Source organism: Urocitellus parryii, chromosome 10, assembly GCF_045843805.1.
Source record: "Urocitellus parryii isolate mUroPar1 chromosome 10, mUroPar1.hap1, whole genome shotgun sequence".
NCBI lineage: Eukaryota > Metazoa > Chordata > Mammalia > Rodentia > Sciuridae > Urocitellus > Urocitellus parryii.
Window position 1 is genome coordinate 25,749,580 of NC_135540.1, and position 25,521 is coordinate 25,775,100.

General features: G+C 48.2%; 2 protein-coding genes across 4 annotated transcripts in view; one reads left to right on the plus strand and one right to left on the minus strand.

The window, feature by feature from the left end:
• The window catches only part of Fhip1a (FHF complex subunit HOOK interacting protein 1A), a 233,982-nt gene extending 224,899 nt beyond the window's left edge, over nucleotides 1–9,083 (plus strand). For all 3 annotated transcript variants that reach the window (XM_026384753.2, XM_077803090.1, XM_026384755.2), the window contains one exon: nucleotides 2,021–9,083. In XM_026384753.2, coding sequence (XP_026240538.2) covers nucleotides 2,021–2,274 — 254 coding nt within the window. In that variant the 3' untranslated portion in view covers nucleotides 2,275–9,083. The remainder of the gene's footprint in view (nucleotides 1–2,020) is intronic.
• A 16-nt stretch (nucleotides 9,084–9,099) lies between these two features.
• Nucleotides 9,100–25,521, minus strand: part of Gatb (glutamyl-tRNA amidotransferase subunit B) — a 78,686-nt gene continuing 62,264 nt past the window's right edge. Inside the window, exons 11-13 of the mRNA XM_026384756.2 lie at nucleotides 21,404–21,482; nucleotides 11,142–11,276; nucleotides 9,100–9,804 (exon numbers count right to left, since the gene is read on the minus strand). Coding sequence (XP_026240541.2) covers nucleotides 9,676–9,804; nucleotides 11,142–11,276; nucleotides 21,404–21,482 — 343 coding nt within the window. The 3' untranslated portion in view covers nucleotides 9,100–9,675. The remainder of the gene's footprint in view (nucleotides 9,805–11,141; nucleotides 11,277–21,403; nucleotides 21,483–25,521) is intronic.

Genomic DNA, 25,521 nt, shown 5'->3' on the forward strand with positions numbered 1-25,521 from the left:
GTTAAAGGTCGGGAAAGACGCGTCATCAGGTGGGGACTCAGCCCTGGGGAAGCACGGAGCCTGACGGGAGCTGGACAGCACGGCCGAAGAGCAGCCAGGCCTTAGCTGGACAGTAAAATGGGCAGAAGAGGCACAGGGAAGGCCTCCAGGGGCAGGAACTGGTGACAAAGTGAGGGTCACCAGTGGGCCCTGTGTCCTTGATTAATCCTTACAGTAACAACACGTGAGCTTCTTACCAGCAAGGAGGGGACAGTACCCAGTGTAAAGCAGCTTGTCTGGAGCAGCTCAGCCGGCCGATGACAGTCGGTGCTCTTAACCACTGTGTGCCTCGTGCGCCTCGTAAGATCTGGATGAGGAGAGATGCGGAGGGAGGAGTTCCCAGCAGAGGGGCAGCAGAGACCCAGGGGCTTCATGGGCCCTTTGGAAAGCAGCAGTGCCTGAGGGCCAGGTGGGGTGGTGAGGGATGGCCCCCAAGGGTGACACAGATCTCAGTCACCTCAACACTTCTGTTGACAGCCTTGTAGGAGTCTCTCCTGAAAGGTGGTGGAAGACAGATTCTTAACAGCTTCTCCAGTTCTTTATGACACGAACCGTGATAAGCTTTAATCTAAAAGGATATTTAAAGCAGTAAGCAGAGGATTTTTTTTTGACACTGAAGACTATAGGAGCGCAATGTGGAAAGTACTATAAATGTCAAGAATTTTTAGTACTGCAGTTAAGCAACACTCTGAGAAGAGTGTTGAAAAATGGAGCTGAATTCTAAAAAGCAGCCAAAATAATGAAGAGCTTGAATATAATGATTTAAAAGGAGTAATGAGACCGTTTGGATAGGGGGCAGAAGGTGGCATAAATAATTCCTACAAATATACGAGGGCTGGAGATGTTCAGGAATTAAATAGTCAGGGAAGTGAACCATTTTAATTAGTAAAACTGAGTTGGTATGAAAATGCAAATCACTTGCATATGATGGAACTTGGGCTCATATCATGAAGACTCGCCTTACTGAAACTCAGAAGAACCCCCTGGAAACCCTACTTAAATGTCAGCTTCTGCCAAGCTGCGTGTCGCCCGGGATCCTGGTGGCTGCAGGAGTTCCTGGGCTGCTCTTTGCAGCATCCCAATGTTCTCCGCATTATTCTGGTGATCAGAAGGCATCTTCCACTCTCCTCTGCACTGAGGGCTGGAGAACTCGGCCAGGAGGAGACTGGTTCACTGGGAAGCCCTTGAGGCCGAGCAGCAGATGCAGAGAGCACCGAGCTTGAGTGCTGGCCCTGCATCCTGTGACCAGGGCTGCCCTGGTGAAGGTGGACAGTCAGTTCACCTGGAAGCTTGGGAGAGCAGTGAGCCACTGAGTGTCCTAAGAGACACCCTGGCAAGCCAGTCCTGCGCCCGACTGATGCCATCGGCAGGAGAGGCCTGTTTCCCTGGCCCCGCCCCGCATCCTGGGCAGCAGGCAGGTTCCTGTCTCGTATTCTTTTTGAGACAGGGTCTGGCTGTGTTGCCCAGGCTGGCCCTGAACTCCTGGGCCTGACCAGTTATCCCTTTTCAGCCACCCTCCTTCAGCTGGGGCTAGAGCTGTGGGCCACTGCTCTTGCTGGGAGGTATCTTGACCAACCTAGGTTTTTTTTTAAATTTTAATTAAAAAAATTTTTTAGTTGTAGATGAACATAATACTTTTTATAATTAATTGATAATTAATTAATTGAGAATTGAAGCCAGCGCCTCATACATGCTAGGCAAGTGCTCTACCACTGAGCCACGACCCCAGACCCCCAACCTATGTTCCTGCCACAATGTCTGCACTAGATCCTCATTTAGGATTTTGGATAAAATCTCCTATCCCGAGCTGTATGCTGGACATTGTCTGCTGGGCAGATTATGTGCCAGGAGTGCTGTGCCTTTGGGACTTTGGAGGAACTGCACTCTTGACAACCCCCCTCCTCCTACCCTGCAAACGCACTGAAGAGGGCAGGAGGAGGGACCCACACCGTCCCCATGACAGTTTTCTTTCTGTTTACAGACCCCATTCAGGAGGCTGCCAGGACAGGAAGTGGCAAGAACTTTTTGGATGGTCCCCCAAGAGTGCTTCAGCCCTTCCTGACCAACAGAGCCAAGGTGGTGGGGGCACCCCCAAACCTGCCCCTGCCCGTGAGGAACACCATGCTGGCCGCCGCCCTCTTCCCCGAGTTCCTGAAGGAGCTCGCCGCCCTGGCCCAGGAACACTCCATTCTGTGCTACAAGATCCTGGGTGACTTCGAGGACTCATGTTGTTAGCTTTTTAAAAAATTGTTATTTTAATAGAGATTCTTGTTTTATAAGGTTAGAGTGTCTAGACTGAATGTTCAATGCAAAGCTGCTTACCAGAAACTTCTACTTTGATATTTCCTGACGATACTTGATTTGCGGGGAGGGGTCTTCTGGCCTCCTCCCTGGCTGGGTCGACCCCCTCACCTATGGAATGTGAGTCTCATGAGCTGATGGCTCCCTTGGCGGGTTTTCTTTGCTCAGTTTTCCTCCCACTTGGGGTTGTTATTTCCCGTCCCTTGGAGTCATGCTGTGTGCAGCTCAGATGGAGCAAAGCAAATATTGGGGTTCTGTGATCCCCAGAGGTGCCCTGGGGCAGCACATGAAGAAGGCGCAGTTGCCACCCATGGATGCTCCTGCTGTCAGTGTTTGGCTTCCGTTTTATAAAAGGGAAGAATAAAGACAGAGCTCCTCTCACCTCCGTCACACGGCACGTCATATGTCCCTTTGCATTTTACTTAGGACTTGTGTCCTCTCAACATATGTTGCCTTATGGTGCAGGAAAACCCGTCTCAGCTGTCCGCCTGGGAAGTCACGTGTAGGTGGGGAGAATTTGGAATGCAGGGAATTATTTCTTGTTGCTTTTGTTGATCGTCACGATCACACCACCTGAACACGGATGATAGCCTTACTTTAGTAAGATTTGCACAGAATGAAGTCTACCTATGCAAACGGTGACCTTAGTTTCTAGGAGTTGGAGCAGATGAAGAAATGCATCTCATACCTTATGCAGGAAGACAGCTGTCATTGTTTTATGAAAACAAATGTTAACTTGTGAAGCTCTTCCATAGTGGGATTTTTTTTAGGGGGGGGTTGGAGTTTGGAGTTGGGGAAGCAAAAAATAATGGTAAGCTTAATAGAACCATAAAGATGCTGGTCATTATTTTGAATTGTTTGCTTTTGCGAACGCATTGCACTTTATGGATCTAAGTGGGCCCCGAGCAGCCTGCTTTGGGAGCTGGGATGTAAATGCACACAGGTCACAGGGAGCCCGCAAAGCCAAGCATCTGCCTGGGACTCACTGCACAGAAATGCTGGCTTGTGAGTAAGGGGCTTCGTGATTGGTCCCCTGTGCTGCACTAGAGCTTCTTTCTGCTTCTCGCCCTACTGCAAGAGGCATGATTGTCCTCAGGGCCACGGCCACCCTGAGCCACCACCAAGAGGGAGATGCACAGTAATTGTGGGCTAAAAATGAGAAAATATACAGCTGATATTTATAGAGGTGAAAACCCACTCCCCTCTGCTGTGGGCCCAGTTCTACAGGAGAGAAGCAAATAAGGATGAGCCTCTCTGCCTGTTTGGAGGGAACTTGAAAGTCCTGACTCCCTTTGTTCCCTCAGGGGGTATCTGCAGAGCCCTCAGGCATCCACGGGCCCAGGGGTTGTACCTCCAGAGCACCAATTTGTCTTAATCTGGCCCCTTACAGAAGGAAAATGGAGGAGAGAGTCACTACAGAGCAGAGGGCACCCTTTTGTGTTACAGGGATCCTGAAGCAGCTCTGAATTGAAAGACATGGCGAGGTGACCCAGGGAAGAAGACATGAGGCCATCTGGCCTGGGCTGGGAGAGCTGGTAGGCTCCGGGCTGGGAGTGTTTCATAGTCTAAGCAAAACACAAAGTTAGTTGTTCAGGGCACATCCTGACTTCACGTTTGCTGCTTTGAACGATGGTTCTCTGGCTCCTGACGCCAAGTTGTGTTTTGTACAGCCCAAAAGTCTTCATCAGGAATGAAGGTGGAGAAGGAGGACCAGTTAAAGATGAAATTTAAGCTGTAACTTATTACCCTTGAACTTTGTTTTGCGTGAGTATTTATCCGATTATTGGACTCTGCAGGTCACATACTGCTGGAGCTACATCTGGAAATGGTATTCTTGGCTTTTGGGTTTGGTACTCCTCTCTGCTGGTGGCATTGACTCTTGAGTCTGTATTTCATTATAGAACGCCACAGCCACCTCTGTGGAAGGTGCCCACTGGGAAAGAGAGTGACTTTGTGCCTTTTCAAAATTTTTCCAGTATGTACAGACTTACTTTAAAGGAGGACAGAGATGACTGGAGCCTAGGGTGAGGGGCAGGAAAATTAAACTTCTCATGGAAACAAACTTACATGATGAGATGCCTCCTCCCTTCCCTGTTTGCAGTTGGAAACTGGGATGTGAATCTGCTGCAGTTCTTCAGATGGTTGTGTTCAGGGTTTTATAAAGTTAAGTAAAAAAACTGACTGGGACATAGAGAATCAGAAAACCCGTGTGGCTGAGGGACATAGCCAGGAATAGGCTGTTCGGGGAACGGTGTAGACTGGTGGGAAGAAAAACGACAGAGGCCTGAGCCACGAACAAAGAGCAAGTCCTGAAAGATGTTGAGATGTGGACCTTGTTCTAGGAAGACAACAGAGAGCAGGCAGGTGAGGGGAGGAGCTTCTTGGTGGGAAAAAATCAAAGCAGTGGAGTAGAATATTTCAGTTCTAAATTAAACAGGTGAGGTCCTTAAAATACTATTTCTCTTTGGTACTGAGTTTTGGGAAATTTTAGATAGATTTTAAAATGTGGCCCAGGGGCATGGGTCCTTTGCTGCGACAAGCCCCACATCACTGCTTGTTGGAGAAAGAGTGGGCACAGCCCTTTGGAGCAGCCTGGCCTAGCGTCACTGTGTCTAGCCCGATGCCTGGGCAGGGACGGCAAGTCAGGGATTCCTGGAACAGCACGACATTAGCCTTAATTCATAATTCAGGGTCTGACTTAAAGTTCTCAACCGAGTGAGTTTATGATTCAAATTATGTGAGACCACTGGGATATTTAAAATTGATTTTTGAATATGACCAGGTAAATGTAAAATTTTAAACAAATTCCAGCTTATGTTTAGGCTAAAACCCAGCTTCATGGGGGTCAGTTAGAGTTTCCGGCCATGAAGTAGAGGCGCTGGAGTTCACTAGAGCTGTGACTTTCTGTGTCACTAGATACGTCCTTCCCCAGCACTTAGAGGCATGGTGAAATTAGACCCATTTTGTTCATCATTGTGTTGGAAGATACCTTAACTGGCTGAGGCTGGAATTGTGTCACTGTTAGGAGGACACATTGTGTACTTTCACAGGCCTCAGAGGTGGCTTCTGTGTAGGTCAGATGTAGTGGATTTTCTTTAAGGCATCTGGGCTGGGGTGTCGGGAATGCGTCCTCTTGTGAAGACAATCTAGAAACAAGATACGTGGCTGTTTCGGTTTCCCATGTAATTTGGGCAGCCAGTGGTTGGAAGCTGTCATTGATGTCTGCATCCCCATGGCTGCAGTGGTCATGCGGGATATTTCCTGATCTGTTGGAAGCTTAAGGCTGTGCATGGACTGCCCATTCTGGGTCAGTCTGTTGCTTTCAGCAGGGAAGCACTGCCCCAGGAGGGGTAGGACCCCTCACGGTGTGCTGTTAAATCTGTCTATGCTCCGGTTCTCTTCTAGGGGAAGTTCAATTTGACTGCTAATTACCAGCCCTCTATTTACTGCAGTGGCTGTCATGCCTGCCATTTTTATGAAACACCTTATTGCAGGACAGCTATTACTGCACGTGCTACTTAGAGTCACTGGCCCAGGCCAGTGTGACATATGGGTTGCTGTGAACCTCAGCCAGCTCTGAGGTCCTATCTTTCCCTGAAGCAGTGGTCCTCTGGTACCTTAAGTCACATCAGCTTTGAGTCATTAAGAAGCCACCCTGGTCTCTTGCTTCAGCCTTCAGCCTGTAAATCACATGTGCTAATTCCCCATCAAATAACAGCTTAAACAATATGTCCAACCAGTTTAGGCTTCACCCTTAAGTCAAATCAGTGAGGGACATTTTAAGAGAATGGAGTTGACAATCTTTATTATTATTATTCTTTTTGAATGACCATCATAAACCTAATGCTTCAGAAAAAGCTCTTGTAAGACAAAGAATGGTTTTTGAGATAATTTTGCTTCAGTAAATCCTCTCTGCGTTTAGGCATTTATTAGGTCACTACTTGTTTTGGAGCACAGATTATCCTGGCAGCTCATTAACTGGATAAATAGGGCTTTAGCACGAGATTTTCAGAGAGGTTCCTTAGGGAAAAGAAGAACCAGGACAAGGTGGGGGGAAGCCTTCAGATCTTTAGCCTTTGCTCTCAGAACCTTCCGACTGATGACTTTAGACAGGCCGACCTTTCCTAGCCTAGGGGTCGCTGTGAGTTGCGTTCTTGCCTTATGAGATGGGGTAAACCTAACCGTCACCCACACCAGTCACAAGACCAGCACCAGGATTCCGTCAGATGAGTTCAATATGCATTTTAGGCATCTTTGGGGGAGCTCAGATTTACTGTATCACTTCAGAACCTGACAGAGGTGATGGAAGCTCTTAGGCCAGATTATAAATTTCATGGAGCAGAGGTTGTGTGAGTCTATGCACCTGACATTTTATTGGAATAAGTAAGGCCCTCCTGTAAGAGGACTCTTGTCCTGCAGATGTTTTTAAGGAGGGACTATGGTGTCAGTGGTCTTCCTTAAAATTTTGCCCAGCCATCCGACTGAGGGATGCCTCCCAACCCACTGACCCTCCCAATCCAGGGTCAGCTCTGCTGACAATCCACACATGCATTCCCTAAAACCTGCAGGAGCAGCCCAGCAGCCACCCCCGTGCTGCCGTTGGTAACGGGGAGAAAAGGTGCCTTCCACATACAGTGGGCATTTTTTCTCCCTGGTAGTCACTGTGTGGAGTCCTTGAAATGATGCAGCTGAATTCAGTCGAAATGAAAAATACAACGTAAGTTGTGGGTCATGGCCATGGTATGTATTGAGTTAACTAACCTGCTGCTGAAGAGGAAGGTATTCACTCTCAGAAATTTCATGGCTTTCTTCCAGATTAGCAATAACTACTTAAAAGAAAAGAAAAGAAAAAAAAAGTGGATGGGGGGGTTTGGCTAAAACGTCCTTACCTAGGTGTAATGATCTCAATTTTTTCCATTTACACCCTGAGAGGAACAGAAGTCAGTTTGACGCGTGAGCTCAGATAGATACAAAAAGCTGCCTTCTAGACCCAGAATTGAAAATCCTAGGCGTTGGCGGCCTCTTTTACAAAGGGGCCTGACAAAGTTTCCCAAGTTAGATGAACTTTTACTGAACACTCCCTGTGCTAGGTCGAGTGCTGAGTGCCGGGCTAACATGCCCCTTCCCACCAGGACCCACCAGGACCAACCAGCCGGCGCCAGGAAGCATCAGAACACATGGCTGGGGCCTGACCAGGCAGACCTGGTTCAGGCTGTCCTGAGGGAGAGCCAGTTTTCCAACACATTCTCCTCCCAAAGCCTCAGCATTAGACACCCCACCTACAGGTGTGTGGATTCCAGTGACAGATGGCAATGGCTTCAGCTACCATGCCAGCTCATACATTTTAATGAGATTTCCCCTAAATGGTACAAACAGAACCAGTCTAAATTCACACTCAGGCAAGAATGTAAAATTGCATCTCACTGAGGCCCGAGTAGGAGCAGAGCCGCACTTCGTGCGTTTCTTAGGGTGTTATGTAAACACCTCTTTCGAGTAGCTTGGGTTCCAGTCAGAGCTGTGCTTTGATTCCACCCCCACCCCCACCCGCTGATGTCAACCAAGTCTGGTTTTCAAAAGCTGACAGTCCATTGTCAGAGCTGGGCGGAAATTGGCCTTGTGAAGTCCCACGTCCTAACTGTGGCCCTTTCCCCTGGAGTCACCCGTCCACAGGCAGTTTTCCCTTGATGTCATAGTTTTGGTGTCCTGACTTGGCAGTGCCCCTATTTAAATAAGTCCATGATTTGAAGTGGTCTGGAAAGATCCTTCAGTGCTTTCTGTAAGGTTTGGTCACCAAGAAGTCAGAACTTTTTGGTAAAAATGCAGCTTATGAAATAAAATGAGCATCACTAGATTTTATAAAATAAAGGTCTTGCCGGATGAAGACCCCAGAGCAGCCATGCCCGTGTGGAATCGGGGACCTGCGGAGTGAGAGGTTGGTGAGAATTACTTCAGTATTGCAACAGTGTGGGTAGATGGCTACCTGGGTGGGGTTCATATTCTTATTGTTCTAAGTCACTAATTTCTTAAAAAAAAAAAAAATATATATATATATATATATATATATTTTTTTTTAAAAACGTTACCTCCTTTTCACTTGTCTAAAAGCACACAACTGGTGTCCTCCCTTTGCCTTTCTGGCTGGGCAGGGCATTGCTCACTGCTCCGTCAGTCCCAAGCCCTGTCCGCAGGCCAGGGACTGTCGTGGCTCAGGTGGCCATGCGCGGGGGCGGGGGTCTAACCTTTCTGCCCTTCCCCAGCAGCCCCTGGAGTGACATTCCCCTAGTAACTTCTGGTTCTTAGTAGGACAGGGAATTCATTTTAAAATCAGGGCCTCCAAAGGTTTTGTCCCTGTGCTCATGTCACATTCAAGTACTTTCCAAACAGCATTTGCAAGACTGGTCTTTTAGGAAGCACGGATCCAAGCTACCAGGCATGTAAGGAACCAGGGGCGTCCAGGCAACAGAACATCCTTCCCATCTCAAGCAATGGGGCGGGGGAGGGGGTGCACACAGCCTTCGTCACTGGACCATCAGCTACACCTCAATTACTGTTCAAGGTCAAGATTTTGATTTGTTAGTTTATAATTTTATTCTTTCCAAGCAAAACAAATCAATGTTACAGCTTTTCTCTCTTTTGGTCAGAGGTTGGGGGATGGTTGTCAACTACACATCTTTGAAGTGTAAGCTAATTTTTATCTGATATTTCAATATATATTTTATTCATTAAATTTATTTGAAAACTTCTGTTTTTTTTTCCCCATTATTTGATTCTCAGACCTTTGCCGTGGGGATCCCCAGGGAGGTGAATGTGCAATGTTACTTTGCTCAGTGAACATGGAATTGCTATGTCCTTCCTCCTGTCTCGCGACTTCCCTAATCAAATGTATTTCACGGCACTGATTTGTTTGTTGTTTTTGTCTTCATTAACCTGTTTTTAGGTCTACATACACCGCATCCAAATTGCAGTCTCTCTTGGACACTGTTAATCCCCAGCTTCTGCAATGCTGGGCTCCAGGACAGCTGTTGAGGGACAGCGAGGTGAGGTTCGGGGAGGAGGGCCTGGCGCAGCAGCACGCCTTTTATTCTGCTCCACTCCCTGCCCAGCAGAGCGTGTTATTGCCACGCGAGCCCCTCGCGCTGTTGGGGCCTGTGGGCAGTGGGTGTGGCCATGGCTACTGCTCTGCCGGAGGCACCAGGCGTATGACTCCAAGCCTGCCATCTCCAAGGCGTGGCCCAGCCAGGGACTGAGATCCCAGCTCCTACCACACGTGGACCGCAGCTTTCACAGGCTGTCCGGCCACGCTGTCCTCCTCCGGCAGAGGGACCCCAACACACCTCACGACCACAGCCTCTTCTCCAGGATGTCCTTTATCAGGGCTGGGTCTGCTCGGCTTAGGGTGGCTTTCCGGACCAAGCCGATCAGTTTATTGATCGCCCTGGGGTTTCCCTTCTTCACGTCCATCACCTTTAAAGACAGAAAAGAGGAGTCAATGCTTAAGTCAGCTGCAAGTTAAACACAGTTTCTCTGTCCCCTCCCTATGACATGAGGAAGGAGTGGAACCCTCGTGAGGGTGACAGTGCATGTGAAAAGTATGTGATGGGTCATGAATGACCTCCGAGAGCCAGAGAAGCTAGCCCACAGGAACCAGGACACTCCTCTGGGTCACCACAACGACACAAGGATGGGGTCTGCGATGGATCACCGAGTCCAGGGTGAGGGTAGTGACAGTCGCCAGTTGCTGGGACTTGAGACTCTCCTTCCCCACTTCCTGCCAACAAGATTCTCTTAACAAAAAACAAATCTAAAAAGTGGCAACTCCTGCCAGGCATTTGAGTGAGGGGCATACGCTGGGGACCAGTGAGGGGGAGATGAAGGCAGGAGATGCTAAATTCCTATCAAATAGCTACCAAGTGCCAGGGCCACCCACTCTGACCTCCCGCTCTGCAGCGTCCATCCAGCAACAGCAAGTGTGCGCGTCTGCACTCGAGTGCCGCAGGACGAGTCTGAAACTAAGTGTGTCCTTATCAGTCACTGCAGAGAAGGCAGGGAGATGGAGATTGCGGGACCCGGTACAGGCTCATTTTCCTTATCAAGAGCTCTTTACAGAGCTGTTAGTGTCCCCGGCAAGCTGACGGGAGGGTGGGTATTATTCTGAAAGAGATGCTAGCAATTTTTCCCCCACTGGAAGCTCTCTCTAGCTGTCGCAAGCTGGGCGGGGGCTGCGCTCTTGCACAAAATGGCTTGGTTTCCAGCCACGCTCCTGTCAAAGGATGTTCTCCGTAATTTTCACATAATTTTCTCTTCTGCTTTTCTTCCTACTTCTTAAAGGCACAAAGCCAAAGTGTTTCCCTAGCTCTTCCCTCCTGCAGCCCTGCCTGCTGGCTAATCCCTGAGAGGGCCTCCTTGGGAACCAGAGCTGGGCACATGGGCCGTGGGGGAGAGCGGCACGTGTCACCCACGCTCAACCTGGAGGCTGAACTTGGAGAGCTTGATACTCCTTCAAAACACACTCCGCCTACAGTCAGCGCCACGGTGGAGTTTCCTTACGGGAAAGGGAGGTTGTGTTGTGCCAACATTCACCTCATTTCCTCTCTTCTGACCTTAGCTAAAGGGCTGACACAAACAGTGAGGGACTTACTGATGCAAGGGGCCACCCTCACGAGGAGCCGCCTCTGGGCTGCAGCAGGAAGCCGCAGGAAGGTGTCTGGCCTTGACCTGGCTGGCCCTGTGCTGGCCGGCAGGGCAGCCCCCACTCCAGCCCCGTGCGAACACCCTCTCCCTCCCTCCCCCACGACAGTCACCACTTGAGGATGCTCCTCCATGGTGGTGAGGCACAGCTGTTCCAGGGCCGCTGGATCCTGCAGCAGTTCAAGCTTCTGCTCGGACACGATCTGCGCAGCCGTCTTCCCCTGGCCCCTCCACAGCTCCTGGAACACCTGCGGTGGGGGACAGTCGGAAGCCAGGCTCAGCCTTCTCCACCTCCACTTGCCACTGTGGTGACCCGTGGAGCCAGGGCAGGGAGAGGTGGGTTCAGTTAACGCCCATCTGCGTGGGCCTGGCCCAGGAAGGGCCCTCCTCCAGCCCCCTGGCCGGGAGCAGGCTGGCTGCCACTCTGGATGAGGTAACTGCCCAGAGTTTTCCCCAGGCAGAAGCACTCTGTTGGTGAGGGGACAAGAGGACTCTGGGGCCAGCCAGGCGCCCACTGTGCCAGGGGAGATATGTCCTCCTCTCCCACAGGAGGGCCGTGGAGACACAGGCCTCCTGCTGACCAGTCAAGAGGGTCAGTGATGGGATCTGCCTGTGTCCAGTGAATTAGTGACATGCAGGGGAGGATGGGGCCGTGCGTGGGCTGCAGGAGCAGCAACAGTGAAGTCCACAAACTCGGCCCAAGGGAGCCAGGACTTTAGGAGGGGGCAGGTAAGAGCCCCACGCCGAAGACAGCAAATGGAAAATGACTGAAAACACATATCACAGTCCCCAATGGTCCCCAGCTGCCACATTCAACCCTTAGAGGTAGAGCTGGCCACCGACACCCAGCCTGGTTGCTCCAGGAAACCTGCTCCTGGATGTCCAACACTCAGAGGAGAGACCGGGACCTCAGACCTGGCCACACAGCACCACCTGCAAGATGGCAGCCTCCCCTGGTGAGGAGGAGACACCCAGTAGGCAAGGCGACTGCTCCTCACGCCAGGGCGGGAGTCCGTGGGGCACTCCCTGCGTACACCACCCTGGCCCTGGAGACCCGAAGCAGCCCCTTAGAGAGCCGAACCTTGTCTGGACCTAGTGCTGCTGGGACCTGGGAGCTCAGGTGCTGACTGGATTTGCTGAGGCCACAAAAACCACCACAGTGGTGACGTCTCGGGTACCGCTTCTGATCTAAGCGTGCAGATGGAAAAGCAGGACACCAGCAGGACAAGTACGCTTACGTTCTGTGGTGCTGGGGATGAACCCAGGCCTCCCACATGCTGGGGAAGCCCTCGACCACGGCCACGTCCCCAGGCCTTTTCCAACAGTTTTATTTTGAGATGGGGGCTACGTTGCCCAGGCTGTTCTCAAACTCGCGATCTTCCTGCCTCAGTCTCCCAAGTAGCTGGGGTTACACCTGTGTGCCTTGGCACCTGGAGAGGACAGGTGACTTTAAATGCAGAGGCTGGCAGCTCCCTGAGGTGTGGGGGTTCACAGCGACGCTCTGGACTGTCCAGTCAGCAGCCTCCAGGGGCACGGGCAGCCTGGTGGCAAAGTGTACTTCACTCCCAGAGTTAGACACGCCAGTTCACTGACCTCACAAGTTAGTGAAGTACCACCCCAGCCCAGACCCCGGGGTGACACAGCAGGCTCCAGCTGTCCAATCTTGTCCTCAGCCCTGGCTGGAGCCTGCGGGGAGGGAGTCACCCAGGGGGCTGGTCCCGCCTTGGCCAGGTCTGCTCCCCTGGGCCTCCTGTGGCTGCAGAGCCTCCTGCTGCAGCATGAATCCCGGGCCTCTGTGGGGTTCAATCCCACCCTGGGAAGCGCTGGCCAAGTCAACCGTTTCTGGCCAGGAGCACAGCTCTCAGGCCCGCTGCCACCCACCCAAGACAAACACGCAAAGAACTGCTAGAGCCATGCTGGTCCTCTGTGCTAATAAATGGCCATCAAAAAAAAAAATGTGGCAATGCAAGCTGGGAAGTGTCCACACACACACACACACACACACACACACACACCAGCTTGACAGATGGGGTAGGACTCAGCCCTTAGGCCCCTGGGGACCGAATTCACACACTTTTCTTAACTGCCACCCGATTATTTCTCCAGCTAAAGCTATTTTAAAAGTATCCTGAGGGAGTGTGCCAGGGCCCCCACTGTCCCGGGCTCCCAGGGTCAGGGTGAGCAGGAAAGGCCAGCTCAACGGGGAGGCAGGGAGGGCCGCGACAGCGGCAGGGGGGCTCCCCTCCCTGATCAAGGGCAGATACCGTGAGAAGTCATTCTAGGAAGGCACAAATACCAACCCACGTCCCTAAGAAGGCAAGGCACTGTGACAAGTGCAAAGACTTGAATTACAAAGTGAAAAAGGCATCGTCATCGTGAACACAGCTTTGGTGCATGACATGTCACGCTCTCTACATGAAGAGACTTTTGGTGATTTCTAACGCAGACCCCAAGTACACAGAGGAAGCTGCTCGTGGTACAGTGTGTTAATGGGATTTCCACCTCTGTGGACCCCAGTCTCGTGAACTGCAGTCAGTGGGTCATCTGCGTCTGTTTCCAGGTGTGCAAAAGGAGACGCACACACACGTGGCACGGTCTCCCCGAGCTGGACCTCACCCGAGGCCTCGGAGTCACAAGCAGCGGCACATCCTGGGATGCTATCCGTGGGTGAGCTGACCTGCCCTTAGAAGAGGAGACAAGGACTGCCACCTGCCACTTTAATACGCAGACCTAGATCTGATGAGAGGAGCGCGGCTGGTTCTGTGTGCGGTTACCAGGAGGCTGCGCACACGACACATAATCTTTGGGTTTCTATTTCTGTTTCTGAAAAATAGGACAGCTTCACGGCAGTGACCTCTAGCTGCCCTGGCCCCAGGGTGCCAGGTGAGGCTGGAAACCTCAGAAGCCCCGTCGGAACACCTGGGAGGAGGGTGCGCTGACATGTATAGGGGACAGAAATAATTGGCGATGATGTTGGCAAGGGACAGGCAGAGAGAGACAGATTAAAAACAAATTAGAACACAGAGCAGGAGGTCCTCTGGGATTCAGAATGTTCTCCGGACAGGATAATTCCTTCCACACATCTGTCACCCCAGGAGTTTGTCACAGTCAACACTCGTCCTCACCCCCTGGTCACCCAGTCACAACTGGAACCTCTTCCAGTTTCATCAGAGGCAACACCAGTCATGGGGAGAACCAGAGGCTTTTGTTCTGGCTCACAGGTTCCTAAAACCACACACACACTTGGATTCTTTGGTTAAATTCTGAAAAATTAATTACAACACCTTTTCTTTTTTAAAAAGTAACACTATAAAATGTGACACAAAAAGATACTCCAGGTCATTAGAGAAACACAATCAAATACAGAGTGTGGGACCACCTCCCGTCCACCAGGACGGCTATAATAAAAAAAGATGATAAATAGTTCTGGTGAGAATGTGGAGAAACCAGAACCTCCCGCACCCCAGGTGGGAACGTAAGATGGCACAGCCATTTTGGCAAATGATTTCGCAGTTCTTCCCAAAAGTGAAGCAATTATCATATGACCCAGAAATTTCATTTCTACATGTATATACATACCCAAGAATTTGGAAAACATGTTCAAACAAAAATATGTACATGAATGTTCAAAACTACATTATTCATAAGAGCCCCAAAGTAGAAACAACTTGGATGTCCATCAACTGAAGAATACTTAGACAAAAGGAGGCTTATTTGTACAATGGAATATTGTTTAGCCATAAAAAGGAATGGAGGATAGACACATGCCACAACATGGATGAACTCTGAATATCTTATGTTCAGTGGAAGAGCCAGATACACAAGCCTACCTATTCTGTGAGTCCATTCATATTAAATACAAAGCACAGGCACATCTGGGGAGCCAGATCAGTTTCAGGGGGAAGGGCTAATGCAGTGACGAGCAGAGGTTTTCTTTTATGGGTGATGGAAATGTTCTGGAAAGGACAGTGTGATGGTGGCGCTGCTCTGTGAACATACTAAACAAACACCATGAGATTTCAAGATGGCTGTGTGTACCCTGGGAGAACACTGGAAACCCACAGGAGAAAAACAGAAGCTTATCGACTCGAAGACCTGGGACGGCAGCACAGTAAGAAACAGACGTCCCAGCACAAGCGGGGCTGGCTCCACAGCTGGGAGCGAGGACCTCCCCTCTGCAGGGGGACAGTGGAGTCCCAGAGAGCTGGACCCGCAGGGTGCTAGCAATCCCAGCTCTGGGGAAGTCCCCCCACCAAGGCTCGCAGCCTGCAGATTACGCTGCGACCAGAACTGAAGGCAGTGCCAGGCAGTCCCCCGACCCCAGCGCCCACACAGGCGCCGGACACTAACAGGGCGGGGAAAGAGGTCTGTGGTTCCAGCTGTCGTTCAGCTGCAGCGGTGCATCCCCCAAGGAGGTCTGGAGAGCAAGTCTGCCTGGTGCCAGCTGTGCCCACTCTTGCTTGCTCCAGCCGGAATTTCCACTGGAAGAACTAGAAGGTGAAAAGCCCTGGTCGTCATCCAGCCCTTGGGTGCTCACAGCCTGGTTCCCTGGCCAGCACCTACAGCTGGAAGAGCTGGGAGAAGAGCCCTCCCCACGGCTCATTCCCAGGTGTGTACTGCAAGAGGGAGTTTGAGGTCCTGCTTCTGGGCAGGCATGCCCTCGGGAGCAGCAGAGAGGAACATCACAGCTCCTGCACCCACCATGCTGGCCCAGTTCCCATTGCTGCAGCTTGTCTGACTACCCACTGCCAGCAGGACTGGGTGTGAGCAAAACGGGGGGGGGGGGCGCTGCCACACTTCCTGCCACCACTTCTCCCCATGAAGCCCCTAGACCCATGCTATAGCCCAGTCAGAGGGCAAGAGCTTCAGACCTGCACTATTATGGGGCGAGCCAACATCAACAGTGTCTGAAGACCCATCAACCCACAGGGGCCACGGTCCACTGCGGGAGGTCCACACCAAACTTGCCTGAACTTCTGGAGTATCCCTACTTTTTGTGTCTTCAGACGTGGTGGGTCTCCCTGCTGACATGATAAGCCCTGTGCCCACAGCCACAGAAGCACATTACAGTGCCCACCCAAACCAACCCTGCAAAACAGCAACAACCAAAGACACAGCGTTAGGAGAAAGCTGCTAACCAAGGCCATCCCATAAAAGTGGTAGAGATATCTTGATTCACAAAGGCACAAATCACAGCGATGAGCACAAAAATATATGAAAGAAATGGCAATATGAGATCTCCAAAAGATCATAACTTGCTAGTGAGATATTCCTAAAAAATCAAAATGGATGAAATGCCTAATGAAGAATTCAAAAAGCCAATAAGATCTAAGAGAATACAGATTTAGTTAAATGAAATGAGGAAGACAATACAAAACATAAATCAGAAACTCAGGAAAAAAAAAAGAAGAAGAAAAAGATGATTTTGAAAGAGAACCAAACACATCTTGGAAATGAATGGTTCAATAAGTCAAATAAAAACTCCAATCAAAAAGCCTCAACTACAGACAAGACCAAGTGGAAGAAAGAATATCTGAACCCGGAAGATAGGCTTTGGAAATATCACATTCAGAAAAAAAGAAAAAAAAACAAAGAATGAAGAGCACATTCAAGATCTTTAGGGTGCCATTAAATAAACATCTGCATCACCGAAATATCCAAAGGTAAGGAAATAAAGATTAAGGGAGTACAAAACCTAATCAATGAAATCACAGTAGAAATCTCCCTGATCTTGAGAAAGACATGGATATCAGGTAGGAGGCTTACAAAATTGAATCCCATATAATAAATCCCAAATATTCATGAACAGAAAAAATCCTGACCATGAACATATGATAATCAAACCATCAAAAGTGCAGGACAGGGCTGGGGATGTGGCTCAAGCGGTTGCATGCTCGCCAGGCATGCGTGTGGCCTGGGTTCGATCCTCAGCACCACATACAAACAAAGATGTTGTGTCCGATGAAAACTAAAAAATAAATATTTTATTCTAAAAAAAAAAAAAGTGCAGGACAAAGAAAGAATTTTAAAATCTGCAAGTGAAAAGTGTTGAGTCATATTTGAGGGCAGCCCCATTACACATGATCTCCCAGCAGAAACCATAGAAGCCAAGAGGGAATAAATGAAGCATTTCAATCCTGTAAGAAAACAATTATATCCAGAAAGGCTATCCTTCAAAAATGAGGTGGAGGTGGGGGAAGAAGACCTTCCAAAATAAGTAAAAGCTGAGAGAACTCATAACCACCAGGCCAACCTTACAAAAGCTGCTTATAGGAGTCCCACATCCAGAAGTGAAAGATAACTACTAGAATAAAAAAGGAGAATGTAAAAGTCCCCCTAGAAGAGTGGATACATAAAAGAGAAATGGAAAAGAATCAAACATTATTAATACAGTCAAACATCAAACCACAAAGATCAATAAGAAGAAAAAAAGAATCTTTAAAACGAGAGGAAAACAAACGAAATGACAGACATGTCTGTTCGCTCCGATAATAACTTTGAAGGCAAATGGATTAAGTTCTCTAATTAAAAGATACAGACTGGCTGAAGGCATTTAGAAAAACAAGACCAACGATGTGCTGCCTGCACGAACCTCACAAGTAAAGATACACAGACTGAAAGTGAAAGGATACAAAATGATATTCCAATGATATGGCTTATCAATGAGGTTTCCCCCAAAGTTCATGGTTTATGGAGTTTAACCTAATCAGTGTATTGATTCAGCTCTCTGGGTTAACTGGATGGCACCTGTAGGCAGGTAAGGTATGGCTGGAGGAGTAGGTCCCTGGGGCATGCCTTTGGAGTTTATATTTCGTCCCTGGTGAATGGAGCTCTCTCTCTGCTTCCTGGTGCCGTGTCTTGAGTTGTTTTCCTCCACCACACTCTTCTGCCATGATATTCTACCTCACCTTGGCCCAGAGTTGACCATGGAATGAGCCTCGAAAAAAGTGAGAGGCTACTACAATGGAAATTATAAAACAGTGATGAAAGAAACTGAAGATATTAAAAGATGAAAAGACCCATGTTCATGGACTGGAAGAACTAATATTGTTAAAATGTTCACATTCCCACGTGGCACTTCCCATCAAAATACCTGGCACTCTTCATAGAACAAATGTGTTAGCTTCGTTACTGGGACAAAATAATGGAGAAAAAAAAGGACGAAAGATTTATCTTGGCTCCTGTTTTAGGGTTTCAGTCCACAGTTGGTTCAGTCCAGTGTTTGGGGGCCTGTGGTGAGTCAGAACATCAGGGTGAGGAGTGTGTGTTGGAGCAGAGCTGCTCACTTCATGGTGCTGGGAAGTAAAGAGAGCGAAAGCAAAGGGCTGGGGGTCCCAATATCCCTTTCAAGGGCTTGTCCCCACTGACTGGATTCCCTTTCACTAGCTCCCCCTTACTCCCACCTCCTAAAGGTTCTAACACCTCTCAATAGTGCCATCAGCTGGGGACCAACACCTAAGCCACTGGGGGACATTTAAGATCCAAACCACAAAAATTAGAAAAACCAATCGAAGAAATCGTATGAAAGCATAAAAGACCTTGAGTAGTCAAAGCCATCTTAGGAAAAAGAAAAAAGTTGGAAGAAGCGCAGTACCTGACTTCAAGACGTACTCCAGAGCCACAGTAACCAAAACGAAAGTATGAGATTGGCATAAAAGCAGACCCACAGAGCAATGTGACAGAACAGAGATGCCACAGTAGACCCACCCATCCAGAGCCACTGAAGCTCACCAAAGGCACCACCGACATACTGGAGAGAGGACAGCCTCTTGAACAAACAGTGCCTGGGAAAAGTGGATATTCACATGAAACCTGAACCTGCTCTCTCATCCTGTACACAAATCAACTTGAAATGGGTAAGGATCTAAGTGGAAGACTAGAAACTATGGAACTACTAGAAGAAAACATAGGGGAGTCATAATTGGTTCTGAAATTGGTTTTCTGCACAGAATCCTAAAAGCACAGGAAGAAAGCAAAAAAGTCAATAGGGTTACATCAAATTAAAAAGTTTCTGTGGAGCCACAGAAATAGCAAGAGAGTGAGGGAACCTATAGAATAGGAAAAAAATACCTGCCAGTTATTCATTTGACAAATGGCACTATCCAGCATATGTAAAGAACTCAGAAAACTTCATAGAAAAAGAAGAAATCCAATTTAAAAATGGGCTAATGATCTCAACAAACACTTTTAAAAAGATGAAATACAAATGGCCAATAAAAATACTTAAAAATTCTCAGTATCATTAGCCATCAAGGAAATAGAAATCAAAACTACAATGAAAACCACCTTATTCCAGATAGAATGGCTATTATAAAAAAAACAACAAAAAAGAAAGAAAATCAAAACAAACGAACAAAAACCAAAACACAACAAATAGTGGTGAGGACATGGGGCAAAAGGCACTCTCATCCTCTGCTGATGGGAGTGTGAGCTAGCACAGCCACGTGGGAAACAGTATGGAAGCCTCATAGGACTAAACACAGATCTGCCACGTGGCCAGCCATCCCACTTCTGCCTACAGAGGAAGGCTTTCCAAGGGACTGGGAAGGTGCTGGGGGTGGGGTGCCAGAATGTGGTTAGAAATGACTGGTGCAGTACGGAAATAGCACCTAGATTCCATTAATATGTGTAGTTAATGTGTGTTAAGAAAAAATAAAAAGCTTCATAAGTTAAAAACACCTACAACCTGTATGCTTAATAATTAAAAAAACTTAAAGCGCACTACCAACTCTAATTTTTGGAAGTCATTATCTAACTTCAGCTGTCTGCCCTCTCTCCCTTCCTCCCTCTCTCCCTCCCTGTTTATATGCAGGGGAGGGGCCTGGAAGGATATTCACCAGTATTAATGGTAGGTAATGGCAGTGGAATTTGAGAATCTTATATTTTCTGCATTACTTAAATTCCTTATAATCAAAATACATTATTTCCCCCCTGAAATTTAATGAGCTCCTTAAAAACAGAAAACAAAAAGTAGAAAATGAAAAGATAAAGCCATGACATATAAGGGAGAGTCCCTTATTTATTTATGTAGCACACACTAAGCACCTTTCTTACAGGTTTTTATTTGGGTTTGATTGCCCTATAGAAGCAGCCAAGATTTCTTTAAACATTTCTGAAGTGGCTAAAATGCAAGCCTGTCTCTATCTACATCTGAACCCAGCTGTCAACACCTTCCAGCATTTTCCATTTCTCCCCACTGGAACATCTCAGGCACTGCCCTAGGTTTTTGTTTTCTTTTCTTTTTTGTGGAGCAGGATGGGCAGGAAGGAGAAGGGAAGATATTTTTCTCCTTCATTTCAGATACAATAATTCAAGTGATCTTACGAACACACACACACACACACACACACACACACACACACAGTTTTTTCCTACCCTCAGGCCATGTAATCTTTCTACAACTGCTGAGCATTGTCATAAACATTTGTATTCCTCTGACATCCGTGCAACCAAAAGCCTTTCCTAAATGGTGGGTCCCTGTAGTTGACAGGCTCACTCGAGGTGGCTTAACAGAGCCTTTATCAGCTCCTGTCTCCAGCTGCACAGCAGAGAGCCTGCTGTATGCTCCATGGTGCCTCATAATTAGCCCAAAGCAGCCGCTTCCCCAAAGCCTCACTTTGTAACCTGCCACTACTGTCAGTGCGTATAAATATTAAATGCAAAAGGCACCATTAAAATAACATTAGGATTTTGGCTGAAGCATTGACAGCTGCGATCTCTGAAGTTGAGATGAGGCAGCTGCCTAGAAGTTCTTTATCTTTCTGGGCACTTATTTGTAGTTTTCTGAATTCCAGGAATCACTCACACACCTCCTGCTGATAGGTGAAGGTGGAGATGAGGCAGAAAACCACCTTACATGAAGCTATTTTTCTGAGTTTTCACCCTGGGTACATGTGTAAAATTTCATCTACCAAATGTGTGGCAGTTGGACCCCACCCTCCTTGCTGAGCACTGACTCTCGAGGGCTACCAGACAGCAGACCAGAGGCAGCTTAAGACTTGTGAGGCTGAGAGGACCTGAGAAGACCAGGCAGGCTGGAGGTCGAGCCGAGGCTGCCTTTGGCTCTGGGGAGGCCGTGGTCTGGCAACCCCCATGAGCTGTAGGGCCTCAGCCTTTTAAGTAAACAAACATTTGAGGGAGACATTCAGGGCAAGGCCAAGCAATAACTCTTTCCCCCAAAGAGCAAAGACGAGGAGCAAACTGCGTGTGTTGTACACGGAGGCTAATCCAGATCTCTCTACCTTTCAGCCTCCACTGACATGACGAGCCTTTAATATTTTCACTATGAAATCTACTTAGTAACAGCATCTGGATTTCACAGAAAACATTTACTGGGAGAGTGGAGCAGTGAGAAACTTCTGAAGTGTGGACATACCTGTTTAGCGACGGATGAAGAAATGGCTTTCCTCTCCAGAAGGTCGAGAAGCTCAGCAAGCGCAGAGGGTGTGACGGGACTAGGCGGCCCCAAGAAGAGAAAGAGAAAGAAAGTTCACATTTCACACTGTCAGGGTATTCAGGATCCAAACTGCTCGATCTCACACGTTTAAATAATCACAACCACACCCCGGAATGAAAATAACTGGCCAATTGGGCTCTATTTTATTTTACTTATTTATTTTGTATTTTAGGATATAACAAATTTTTGTGACTGGTTTTGTTTTTTTCTGCTTATTTTACCACCCAACAATAACAGCTGTTTGGCAGAAGCTGTAGCAACAGACAACTGCTCAGTGCAATTAGTCAAAAAAGGAGGTGGCTGCAAATTCATGAACCACAAAGAGAAAGGGGGAAAAAATCCAGTAATTAAATATTTCCAACGGAAGATCGGCCTAAAAATTACTTCAAACAAAACAGCTAACAAAGCCACTTTTCTGTGTTGTTTCTATGCAAATATAAATTCCTTATAATTGTGAGAGATTTTCTGTAGGGGAACACAATGTCTCCCAGCCCCGGCTCTACCTGTCCTCATGGGCCCTCGGTATAATCTGTGCTCTTCTGCAGATTCACAACAGCTTTCTGGACACAGAAGGGCCCCAAATCCATTATATCGACGTAACTTATTTGCCAAGGTGCCATGATATAAAAGGTCAGGGGGAAAGGAAACACTGTAACGTGTCATTAACTCACACTTGGGGTAGGGTGAAGGGGTGTGTCAAGACGACTGAAAAGATGAGACTGAATTACAGCCTCCTTTACAAATATCTGGTTTTCTACTTTAAGGCATATGCAGCAACTAGGCTGATGAAATGCCGTCTATCTGAGGTCATTAGGGGACTAGTTTAAAACAAGAGGAATGACTTAAAAACAGTACACAAACATGTCCGTAAGTCACAGCTTCTGAAAGGTACGTGCCACTTGAAAATTTACCTACTATTTAAGTCCTGGTTTCCACCATTCACAGTTCATTTCTTTGTGGCTCTTACATAGGGAACCAGAGTTCGGCTCCTATGCCAGTTTCCATGAACTCCAGCCCAGTAAAGTGCAACTGAACCAGGAGTGGCTTACGGGTCTCAGACCCAGATACAGGGGAACCTTTATGGTTGTTCATTCAAATCAGCTAACACACTGAGTCAGCCCATCATCCCTGAAGTGCTTGTTCATTCCAAAGTATGAATAAAGGGTAATTTCAAGTGGAAATTAGGTTTGGAAAGTGTCTGGTGTTACTAAGTTAGTGTTTGGAACATCTGTGAACCATGCTGATTAAATCTCAAAAGAAAGAGGGGCAGAGGGCTGTGAAATAAATCACTATCCTTTTCCAACTGCCCATCTTACTGACAAGTAGAAAGGAATCAGGTTTCTCTAAAAATGTGGGTTGCTTGCATGTTCTGCAATCCCAGAAAATACAACAGCCAATTATCTTACAGTGGAGACTGTGCCTGGACCCGCAATAAGGGCTGAGGTTTCTAGAGCATGCACAATATAGGGTCTCTACCCCCACATGGGTTAATTATCTCAGTTCATCGGGGCTGATATAACAATCCCATTGCCTGGTGGCTTGTAAACAATGGAGTTCTTTCTCACAGTTCTGGAGGCAGGGATGCTAGAGATCAGGGCACCAGCAGGTGGTGTCTTGTGAAGTCCCTCTTCTCAGGAGTGTCCTCACAGGCATCCAGGGCAGCTCTCTGGGGCTTATTTTACAAGGGCACTAACGTCACTGATTCACCCTACTTCCTAACACCACCACCACAGGGGTTAGGATTTCCACACAGGAATTCTGAGCACACAGAAATCTTAGCAATGGGAAGAAAAAGAACACAAAATCACTGAAAATACTTAGAGAAATTCATCTAGTGACCTCAATTTGTTAGGTTATAAATTTACACTATAAATCTCTCCACTGATGTAAAAGCACGTGGGATTTTCCAATTATCTTTTTGTTCCATAATGCTCAACACATAGTAGGTCAATAATATTTTTGTCACAGGATTCCTCCTGCCAATAGGGTATCTGAGGTGGTCGGTTTCAGGATCACCATCCCCACCCCCATCCCAAGGATACTAACATCTGCAGATACTCAGGTCCCTTATATTAATGTTACAGTCTGCACAGAAGCTATGCACATCTTCCCATATACTTTGAATCATCTCTAGATTAGGTATAGCTAATACAATGCAAATGCTATGTAAATAGTTTCTATACTCCATTGTTTGGGGAATAATGATAAGGAAAAAAGTCTGTATGTGTTCAGTAGAGATGCAATTTTCTTCCAAAATATTTTTGATCTGCAGTTGGTTGAACCCTCACATATGGAAGGCTTACTATACTAATTCCAGGTACGCCAGTGCATGACTAGAATGAGGGGATGACAAACATTGGTACCCATCACACCAAGCCTGGAAGACCCCCCCTCCCCAGGTAACTAAACAGACCATCATATTTCAAAGCCAATGGCAGCAGAAAGAGAAGCTACTAATTTGCTGCTGTCAGATCTAATACTGGCTTCTGGACAGTGACTGTGTCTCCACTGGGGAAGCTCCGATGTGGGAAGTGGAGGCTCTGTGCAGACTGTCTTCCCCCTTGACACGGGATCTTTCAAACCTTCCAATCTTACCCATTCCCCTGAGTTCTTCTAAGGTCCCAGCTTCAAGTCCAGCTTGGATTCTGAGAGCAGACACCCTGACACTTCTCAGCCAGGGCCCACCCCAGTGAAATGGCTGTCCATCTCGATCCCAAGCTGATCTGCCCGAGTCCCCCCTTCTCTGCTTCTGTTGAAATGGGACTCAAGAAGCTGCTGCAGGAAGATGCTGGGCTTGGAGTGTGCTGCTCACTGAGGCTGCTGTTCACCCTACAGGCACCCCAGTGCCCTGCCTGTGCCCACACACCCAGCAACTGCTCCAGACGGTCTCCTGCCCACCCTCTTCCCTGCACACACCCCACCTCCCACTTCCTAGGGAGGTCAGCTGATGCAAGGCCAGTGGCCCCTAGTGCCCCTCCCCCCATGCTCTCCATGCCATCACCTGCCACACGCCTACGATTTGGATTCCTCCTGGGAGGTGCACTTTCTCCATCCTGTGGCTTTAATCTCACCCTTCACAAATGCTCAGACCTCTCCTATCTTGAAAATGCCCACAAACTACTAGAGCTGCTGGGTTTCTTACCTTATTTTGGCCAATAACGATCTAGCCCTGCTGGTTACTCTGTGCCCTCAGGAGCATGTGTCAACTGGGGTCCACCCCAGCCTGCTGAGCAGCTCCGCTCAGAAACCATCCACTCACTTGCTGCCAAACTCCAGCCTTCCCTTCTGCTGCCCCAACCCAAACTCAGCCCCTGTGAGCAGGCTTCTTCCAGGCCTCCCTCTGCTCCTCCCTCAGCTGTCTGTCCACCCCCCTCCCCTCTCCAGGTCCTCTTCCTGGGTCCCTGGCCTTCCCTCACTCTGCAAAGGGGAAGCGCATCTGTTCCCAGGGATGCTGCTGCTGCTGTACCTGCCTCCCGTGAGGTCCCATGCTCACCCAAACTATGTGTTTTAAACCAGGTGGCAAACTTCTGGAAAAAGCGAGATGGCAAATATTTGAGGATCTGTGGGCCACACACGTTCTCCTTCCTTCCTTTTTTTTCGTGGTGTATGTGTGTGTTTGTGTTGGAGATTAAACCCAGGGCCTCCAGCATGCTAAATACACATGCACCATGGAGCCTCACCCCAGCCCTACCCGCTTTTTAAAGAAGGTAAAAAATCCACTCTTATTCACAGGCTGCGTGAAAACAGACTCGCCAGCCAGCCTGCCAAGCTATACTTAGCCTCCCGCTGACCAGCACCCTCTGGGTCTCAAATGATGGCAGTGCCATGCCTCTGGTTACCTGGTGCAGATGGTCATGCCATTTTTGCTTAGCTCACTGCCCACTCCCTGAAAGTTTAGCCCAATACTGACAAGTCCCAGTGATCCTTCAAAACATTAACTACAGCCGTGCCTCCTCCTGCATTCCCAAAACTGTCATTTTTGACAGTGTTGTGACAGTAGCCCCAATGATCTAACATGCTTCCAGTGGCTGTGGCCC